Source organism: Limulus polyphemus, unplaced genomic scaffold, assembly GCF_000517525.1.
Source record: "Limulus polyphemus unplaced genomic scaffold, Limulus_polyphemus-2.1.2 Scaffold472, whole genome shotgun sequence".
Lineage (NCBI taxonomy): Eukaryota > Metazoa > Arthropoda > Merostomata > Xiphosura > Limulidae > Limulus > Limulus polyphemus.
In genome coordinates, this window is record NW_013666082.1 from 455669 (window position 1) to 466320 (window position 10652).

The 10652-nt window shown below is 31.8% G+C and overlaps 1 protein-coding gene across 2 annotated transcripts in view; it reads left to right on the forward strand.

Moving 5' to 3' along the window:
- Positions 1-10652, forward strand: part of LOC106458487 (irregular chiasm C-roughest protein-like) — a 134343-nt gene that overhangs the window by 70284 nt on the left and 53407 nt on the right. For both annotated transcript variants that reach the window (XM_022384715.1, XM_022384716.1), the window contains exon 3: positions 1116-1238. In XM_022384715.1, the coding sequence (XP_022240423.1) occupies positions 1116-1238 (123 nt within the window). The remainder of the gene's footprint in view (positions 1-1115; positions 1239-10652) is intronic.

Consider the following 10652-nt stretch of genomic DNA (forward strand, 5'->3'; position numbering starts at 1 on the left):
GTGACCCTCAGATTGCCGGGCCGGTTCAAATAGAGATATGAAACTGTAACTTAAGTACGAAGACTCAAAGCGACCAGTGATGTTAATTTCGGTTCTGGTGTATCCAGTAAGTCTAAAATTGCTTGTGTTTGGCTATAATACTGAAACAGATTTTGTGTCTATCGTAACTGTAGTAATGACATTTACTAATTAGTAGCTAATAATCACTTCAAATGTTCTAAAACCCATGTTGAATTTATGCAGGTAGTGTAATGGCTATTTATAATGGCTATTTTGCGAAATAATGATCATTAAGTGGTGCAATTAATCTTCCACAACCATGTTCAGGCTAGATAGTATACGCATTTGTTTTCTTATAGCGTTCCCACATAATACCGGAAACCTGGATTCACCCAAATGATCAGCCACTTATCTCTGTGTGTGTTTGGTGTTTAACAATTTAAAGTTCCGACAGTTTGCACTTTCATCAAAAAACCCCAACGGAGATAAGCATGTGACATTATCAGAGAAACATACATTCGAGATCATAATAAGCAAAGTGAAGTTACCTAAAAGGATTATATCAGTAAATTAACAGCCCTGAACAAAATGTGGATAATGTCTTTCCATGGCTCTACCAGTTACAGAATTAACCGAAACATCGATTCATTCTCATAAAAGCACACATGAATCGTGAATCATGCCAATAAAAGCACACATGAATCGTGAATCATGCCAATAAAAGCACACATGAATCGTGAATCATGCCAATAACTACAGATATATAGTATTTTTTATCATTGCATTGAGGTGTAATTTTTCAGATTGCATTGAATAATAGCCTTGTTTATAATATTGGTTGGAGACGGCTTGTTTATAATATTCTCAGATTTCTAACGTTAAAATAATTATTAACTCGTTTGTATTAAATATTGATTAAATAAAATATCTTAAACAAAAACTTTAAGTCATGTATGTCTGGACACAAAATCTTACTTCATTTTGATAAATTTCGTAGAGTTTCAAATATTTTCTTTCATTTGTGACTGCAAACATGAAATATCAAAGTCAGAGTAATACATGATAAAACTTTGTGCTATACATCTTTTCGAACACAAGAATTTTCTTCTTTTCAGGAGACTTCTCTCTGCAGATTGTAAATGCTCAATTAGATGACGACGCTGAATTTCAATGTCAAGTTGGAGCTGCTGAAGGAGTTAAAGGAATTAGATCCAAAACTGCCACAATTACAGTCACAGGTGCGTGCATGCTTTTATTTATTTTGCTTTATAAAAAGGCACGTGTGTTAGTTAAATATTGTTTGTAAATGTTCCGCAAGATATCAAACATAAAACAGTTTTAACTTTAGAAAAAAAGGCCTGAATCATACTATTTCTTACAAAGATAACATCCAATATAAATATTCTGTGAAACTAAAATAAAGGCTAAGCTGGATTCAAACTCAATAACCTGTCCACTAGAGAGATGATCTAACCAACTAAATTCGCTACATGCTACGTTTACATTCAAGTCAGTGACTCTGCTTGGTGGACACATGTTCAACCAGGTAAATAACAAGTTCTCAACTTAACTTTTAATATTTACAAATAAATGATTGTGCAAGTAAAAAATCGTTGATTTTCGTTTTATTATTCTATTTAACATTTCTGCACAAGAACTGTCTGTTTTACGTATTGAAGCATTTTATCGCCTAACAGGTTCATACATTCGAATCCTTCTTTCCTCAGTTTTCGCTTAACCCACAAAACGTAGAAAAGTCTAGGATCACAAAACAGTGACCCAGCCTTGAAAAAATATTTACAATTAATAACACAACTATAAGGTATTTGACAAAGATTTACTTTAATGTTCACGACATCTTTTTTTTTTCAAACTTGTATTATCCAACTGCTATTTTTACTCAAGTCTTCATTAACTTAACTTGCGGCACTCCGAATTTTTTCTCTAAATCTTAAGTAATCTATTAAACCTTTTAAAAAATGTTTGATCTAAAGGAAGAATTTTTAAGTTATAAACATTAAATATTAATTGTGCCTCGATACAGTAGTAATGTATATTCAGCATTATAACTTATCATTTTGCATTTTAATCTAATTTTTCTCGAAACGAGTATTTTTATAGCTAACTCAGGCGTAAACGAATATATATATATATATATATAGATAGATAGATAGATAGAAAAAGAGAGAGAGTTAAGTACTTTTATATTAAAACAAACTTGTAGCCTGACCACGTCATTGCAATATATTTCGCCTCATCCAGTCTAGCTCTATCTGGAGATCTTGCATATTGACAATAGCCCTGAAATATATTTTGCAATGCAAAAAGCTCCCTCGTAACGTTGTCACGTCTAAGGCTCACCCCTTTTCCTCTTGGGGTTTACTCTAATGTATCTAGTGTATGAGAACGATGGTTCCGAACGCCCGTTTCAACAGTCCGATCACACAGAAAACGATGTATCTGGTGACTTGACTTGTATGTCTTTGCATGGAATAACATGAATACCCGTTTCAACAGTCCGATCACACAGAAAACTATAGCATCTGGTGACTTGACTTGTATGTCTTTGCATGGAATAACATGAATACCCGTTTCATTCTTTAGCTGTTTAAGATATCTGATGGATGGTTCAACAAATATGTCGTAGAAGTAACTTCTGTGCTTTACCAGACTGAAATCCATTCTATTATGTTGCATATTGTTACCAGGGGAACGTCGACGGATTTTGCCACTGATCTTTCTGTTCCTGGATTCTTGTTACAAGACGCTGCACTTTGCTTACGGCTGGGGTTCATCTCCTTCTGGATGTTTTTGGTGCCTGAAGCTGATCGTATTTCTTTGTTTGTCAATGCCATTATGTACAAGGGATATCTCATTTTTTATGTTTTAAATCTGTGTGAACACATTTTATATGATCTCAGTGTATGGATATTTTGTGTGGGAAAGTGACGTTTCATTCCGTTCTCAAAAGTGGCCAATTTTCGATGGTATCACACTACCTAAAACACATCAAACAACGCTAAAATATATAGTTCCACCACGACTTGACTTTGTTTTTCCTTGTTTTGTGACTTGATGATTTACATATTCAAAATATTCAGGTCTCTATAATATAGTATGCAGAATGATATATTAACGGTAATTAACAAATTTGGTTTTCTTCTAGGTGAAACGTCTCTCGTTACTTCCTTTGATACATAATTTAGGAATGTGTATAAATAATCACTTTGGTTTTTTGAAATTCAAAACAGGAATTGTAAAATAATTATAAACACAAACCTAATGAACTTCATCTAGGCCTAAAACGTATGAAAATAAGATCGTTGTTAAGTGAATTACATCTACCTCTTTGATTATTTTTACAACTAATTTTCATGCATTATATCATTTTACATCATTGATATAATATTGAATTGAATTATTATTATTAGATCATATAATAAGAGTTTAGAGTGTCATTCTTTTCAAAATTTCAAAACAACTGGTTTTGTTTTATCAAAATATTTGGATCAGTCATACTTTCCTTCAATTATGCTGTAAAGTGTTATTAAAATGCTTCACGTAAGTAGCAACTCTGTTATCAAATGATGCTATAACTCGGACCATATGTTACTGTGTTTACTCATATAACACTGAAATTAATCTACTAATGTTATTTTGTTTATATCCTTTTCATAAAGTATCACGAATATGTTCTCTTACTGATATGTATGGTCAAGAGCAATATCTTCGTAATATGTTTTCCAAAAGGATATAAGCAAAGTAGCTTTAATAAATTGTTAAACATTTTCGATATTTCGCCCAAAGTTATTACCTTAAATTTCGAACAAGGGCTATCTATGCATATCTAGTCCAGATTTGAAGCTCATAAACAAAATGGAAGGCAGCTAGTTGGCAGTTTTCCCAACAACTATTCTATGATCGAGTAATTTGATTTTACGGTCATTCCTATGGCACACTCATGACGGATAGTATATTAGCTGCAAAGAGGCATGAAACACGAACTTTCAAATGTTCATTCCGGGCAAATAAACACTTAGCCACGCTCAGCTCTACTTCATATACAAGAAAAACTTAAAGCTCTAAATACACGAATGATCTTTATTAAACTAATATTTCAAGAACGTTCCACACTCCTTTCTTCAAAAAGAGCATTTTATTAAGAGTTATAAAACACAATTAAATACTTTTAATTAATAAATAGTACTTCTTCATTTGGCCTTCTTACCCCTCTGTGACTCAGCGGTAAGTCTGAGATATCATAGCTCTAAAATTCAGGCTTCGATACCCACGGTGGCAGTACACAGATAACCCATTGTGTGTTCTTACACTTAACAAAACAAATAATTACTAACTTCATGTACACTTACATTACATAAGACGGAAAGTCATTCATGCCTAGGATATCAGATAATTTTCTTAATAACATTTCCCATAAGCGATATTAAAAACCAAACAGTGATGTATTGGTTATGACCATTAGATTTATTTACAATCGTTTTATTTGTTAAAACACAGAAGATAAGAGTCATACAAAATACGTTATTTCTAAAGTAAGCATCCATAAAAGTATTATTATCTGCTCATGAATTAGCTACTTAAGTTTTGTTGCTTTAGCCTTTTACCTGAATATAATAAAACACTTTTTATTAAACCTTGAAAGTGATTTTTATTTTCTTTCGACATAATTTGGCGTAGCCTAATTGTTAGCTAAAATTATTCTGGTTTTCTGAAACGCAACTATACTTTTGATAGGGTTAAACACTTAAAGATGATAGGAATTTATAAGAAAGATCTCCAGGTAATCACAGAGATGTATTTGGAACAAACAGCAGCAGTAAGATCAGAATAGGGTGTAACACCAGAGTTTAAGATCAAGAGAGGCGTAAGACAAGGATAATATTTAGCGAAATAGAACATATAAAGGGAGTAGTGATCGGTGGAATTAACTTCAACAACCTAAGATATGCAGATGAAACAGCACTACTAACTCCAAGTGTATCAGATCTACAAGAGTTAGTAAACGAAATAAATGAAAAAGGAAAATACTATGGAATGGAGATGAATACTTAAAAAGACCAAAATCAATGGTAGTAACTAAGAACCAAGATGTACCTAAATTCACTCTAACTACAGAGAGAACATCAATTGAACAAATCAAAAATCTTATATATTTAGGATACATGAGCACTGAAAATGGTAAGAGCGAAGTTGAAATTCAAAGAAAAATAGAGATAGCCAGGAGTGCATTTAACAAAATATCAAAAAATATTACCATAACAACATGGATAAGACTAGACAAATGTTATGTGTGGTCAACCCTACTATATGGTGCTGAAATGTGGACAATATCTAAAGCGACTGCTAAAAAGACTGAGGCATTTGAAATGTGGATCTATAGGAGAGTACTGAAAATATATTTAATTAAGACAAAAATAAAACTGCTTTAATACATTTGTACCTGAATTTTTAAATATTTTCCTGTGAAATTTCACTTCTCTTAATAATACTATTTTATAGCTTCAATTCCTGGATCATAAACAAATCACTGATTTTTATAGTTTGAAAATCGTTATTATTCGAACATTAGTAATTTCCTTGTACTATTTATCAATTTTGCCGTCGTTTCCTGCGGCCCCCTGGTGAAACAGCGGTAAGTCTAAGGACTTATAGAGCTAAAATCCGGGGCTCGATTGTTCACGGTGGACACAACAACTAACCCAATGTAGCTTTGTTCTAAAACAACCAACTAACCAACTGTTTGATGTGAACTTCATTATCATACAATTTAACTTCTCGTAGATAATTCTATATAATTCAAATGACTCATTTATCTCAATAAATAGAAATATTGGCTTTAAGATTTTCTGTAGAATTAAATAACTACAAATAGTATGAGCGTAAATTATTATACAATGCGTTAAATTCCGAATTTATTTTTTTTATGTGTGAATTACTGTTTGATTAGTTACTTAAATCAGGTTTATCTGATTTCATGAAACGTAAATGATACGAAGTGTAATAAACAAAAATAATTGAGTATCCCCTGAATGCAACCTCACAATTAATCAATTTATCCCTTGCGATTTTCCTTTTTAAAGATTTTTCCTATTATTTCCGGATCATTACTTTTCATGCATCACTTGGTTCATTTTCTAAATACATGGGAAAATAGATCTCATCGAAGCTCTTGATTTTGTTGTAGAGAGTAATTTGTTCATTACAGAGAAAGAAGAATACGAAACTTCAGTTGGTCTAATTTATAACGATACATATTCGATAGGACTGATTTTAGGGCCTGCATAAAACATATTCGATACAACTTCTCAAGATATATCCATTTCTTAGTGGCGCAACTTTTCTTTATTGATCAGTGCCATGGAACTGTTAAACTACTTTATAAAATCAGTCAATATATTTATTGTTGAAATAATAAACACATAGCAAAGTTGAGTGAACCTAGCCATCTATCTATAAATACAGAATAGTTTATAATGCGTGCTTGATTATAAAGAAAATGATGTATTTAAGTTTATCATAGTTGTGACAAACAAAATTTTTCAGAATTTAAAGAACGATATGATGTATACGTAGCTTTTAAAGCTAGACGGGCGTGTTCCTGAAGAGGAAAAGGATAATAGGGTATGTGAAATCTAATCGACTTTCTAAAGACAGAAGTAAATGCTATAAGAATGAGTAATTAAAACTGAAGGATATATCGGAAGATTTACAGAACTACAAGGAACCTAAGAGTGTTCCTGATCCTGAGCATTCTATAAGAAATATTGGAATAGACCTGAGTCATCTGCAAATCAATCTTTTGACGTAAGGATAAAGACTAAGAGATTAGATATATATAAAGCACCATGGCCAGATAATAAGTTATTATTCTCGAGAAAAGGTATGAGAATAGGAGGATTTCTTTCAGTGAATCCATGCTGGTTTTATATTATTATTATATAATATTTCACTAAATCATTTTGTAAGGCTTCTTTTATCAGGCTCTCGACGATATTTCCCACTACACATGTAAGAATAAATGACAACTATTATCACTCCATTTAAAATAAGAGTGACGTTAGCAACTATTCAATCCTCAATCACCTGCCCACTGTCTATTGCCATTTAAAATCCTAGTAAAAGCCTTGTCTGACACTGGCATTATTTTCTTTCTGACTAAAATATTCATTATCTCCATTGTATTAAATATTTCCTGCATAATTACAAATTGTTGTTCTAAATGACTAGTTTTCTAGTACAGAGAGAGAAAAAACTTAGCCTTAACAAGAGACAAATTAAACAAGATGTACTAGATTTAGAAACTACTAAAAAAATACAACTTTGAGAAGAATAACTGGCATAGAAGTTCCACCCAGTTATCCACCCAGTCGTGGGTGCAAAAGCAGTATACTTAAAACAGCAACCTAATTAGTGGATCAATTCAAAGGTTGAACCCAGGTGTACAAGACCAAAACGTCCAACTATATATATATATATTCACTGTCCGTGGCCAGCTGGGAACCTGATGGTTACCCTTTAGTACCCATTAATATAGAACGACACTATCAACAATATAGTCGTAATTTATGTCATCCCAAGTCCATCCGTGCTAATAAAAGTACAATCTGATCAGATTGGGACGAAATTTACAATCAACCATAGGAAGTAGACTTTTCCAGGCACTGCTTTCCTATATATATATATATATGTTAAAAGGACGTGCGTTCTTGATGTAAGCGAGCGTTGTTAATTACCAACGTCATTAACATCATAATTACGTGGGCTCCTAGTTCTTCCAGGCCTCTTTTTTATATATTAGATCATATACCGTTATTCATATTAACTAAATGTGTAATTACCAGCTTTAAACAGATGCTAACAGTACTGGCGGCTTATTTATTTTCTTATGGGATGGCTTTAATTAATATTGCCGTATAATTATCATTAAAACAGTTTACAGACTCTTGTAATATTATTCAATAAGGTACGTACAGAAAAGTAAGTAAAAAGAAAAACATTTTGATAAAATACTTTGTACGTTTATAAGATATTACGACTATTGTTTGCGTTAAATTTGAAGTTGTCAGTTTCTATATTGTAGAAGAAGTACAAAGATTATGAACAAACTGAGGACAAATTTTAATTTTGAATGTAACACTTCTTAAACAAGTTAGACGAAGCTATACACTACCTTCAATTAAAGTACTATCTGTATCTGTAGATAGTGAGTATCCAGTGGATTAATATAATTACTGCGTTTTAGTCCTAGCGTAATTAGGAATAATAAGTAGTTTATTGTAGTTTCAGGGTGTTAAATAAAATAAAGTTACAATGTACCGAAAGATATAAAGTTACTATTTAGGAATAGAACGCTGAGATATCTACATATGTTTTACAATAAACATATATTTTTATATATATATAAATTTGCTAGTTTGTTTTAATAATCGGCTTCCATAAACATATTATTTTGTTATTTATAAACCCGACTGTTATAAAACGATAATACAATACATAAAAATCTAATAACATTGCGATCGGCCATGGCCTAATGTTGAACTGTAAATCCGAGTCCCATTGTCGCACAATCGCGTTCAACAATCTGGAGCCTGAGATTCGATTTAAAAGTGACGATTAAATTCAACTATTCGATTAGAATGTTCAGGAGTTCACAATTGACTTTTTTGACTCTTCCTTTGTTCATGTCTATCAGTTTACATCTAGGGACGGCTATGAGTAAATAACCATTGTATTTTAGCTTATAGAGATATAAAGTAATAAAATCTAATTATAACAACTGTTTACATCAGAAGAGGTAACATAGGCACATAAGATGTTTTACTTTGTAAAACTATAAAAAAAAAACTTGTTAAATTACAGCAAAATGTGCTAGCAAATTAATACATGGTTATTTGAGTTGTAAATTTACAACAAAAATATTCCTTGTAAAATAACATATTCAGTATCAAAATGTTTATGAATAAACAGTCGCAGCATGATAGTATTAGGTATAATATTATTTAGTTTTATGTTTTTTTTGTTTTTAATTATGCACAAAGCTACACAAGGGCTATCTGTGCTCTGCCCACCACGGGTATCGAAACCCGGTTTCTAGCGTTGTAAGTCCGCAGACATACCGCTGTGCCACTGGGGGGCTTAGTTTTATGAAAAAAAAAATTGCATGGTTTCTAAATGTGTGAATAAGTGTAAACACAGGCACCTTCAGGAGTTCTGCCTTACTTCAATGGTGAACAGGCAGGTAATAAAACAAAACAAACTAAGGTCGCTATTTCATTGATGTTAAGTTGTATATATATATATATAACAAATGACTTGGGTGACAGTACGTTCTGCTCTAGTTCATCTATTCGAAAAATTATATCCAACCTTTATTCTTAAAATAGTCATCAAATCTTCTTTTAAACTCCAGCAAAGTTGCGGCCCTTAACTCTCTAGATCGCAATCCATTTACAAAGTTAATGAGCTATTAGAAAATTATTTTTGGTAAATCGTGATATATTTGGTCACACCAAATTTTAAAGCTATGTCCCCGGATCTTACTACTGTTACAATTCAACAAGAATATATCACATTCATTAATCCTGTCATTTACATTAAAACTGTTTATAATGTAACTACAATGAATAAATTCAAACTAAATATCAGTTTCGGGCACTAATGAGAACAAACATTTGAGAATTAGAAAATAAGTTTAAATGTGCACATTTCTACAACCTTGCATCAACTCAATAAAGTTTTTGATCACATTCTTATTTTCTCTTACCTTAAAGTTAAAAATTTTCCTGAGAATACAAAATTAAAATCATAAATGGCGACAAACAAACTAATAATCACATCATAAAAGATCGGTGAGGATTACTGAAGATTCATTTTTTAATTGTAGCATGAAATGTTGCTCCTTATTCAAAAATATATTTCCTACACGTTTAGAAAACTTTAATAAAAACGTAATGTAATGAAAATCATGAAATTACTTTTTTACTTTTCATTTTAACGGTTTAAAAAACAAATTAGGAGCGGTATAGGTTAAGAATCTTGAGTGAATTCAATGTGAACATTCATCACACTTTCTCATCTCAAGAACGAAAGACTTAAATGCGTTTTTGTCATTGAAAATATTAATTTTACAATCAAAATACAGTGAGATGTTCAATTGATATGAAACAAAAGTGAAAAATACACCATAATTTTGTAAAATCTGATTTTTCATTGTACAGCCAAATGAGGAAATGGGTTTACAGGTTACAACAGCATTCCATAACTAAACCTTATAACTGAATCTATTTTTCTCTGTTTAAAAACATTTATTTTTCATTGTATTTAATATAAACTGACAATAATTTTCTTTTTTTTTTCAGGTAATTAAAAGACCCTATTCAAATTAATGTATGTTCTGTTAAAATTGTTGCATTTACTATGTTGCATTATTATACATTTATTGGGCCCGGAATGGCCAGGTCGTTAGGGCAATCGACTCTCAATCTGCGGGTCGCGGGTTCTAATCCTCGTTCCACCAAACAAGTTCGTCCTTTCAGCCCTGGGGGCATTATAATGGTACGGTCAATCCCACTATTCGTTGGTAATAGAGTAGCCCAAGAGTTGGCGTTGGGCGGTGATGACTAGCTGCCTTC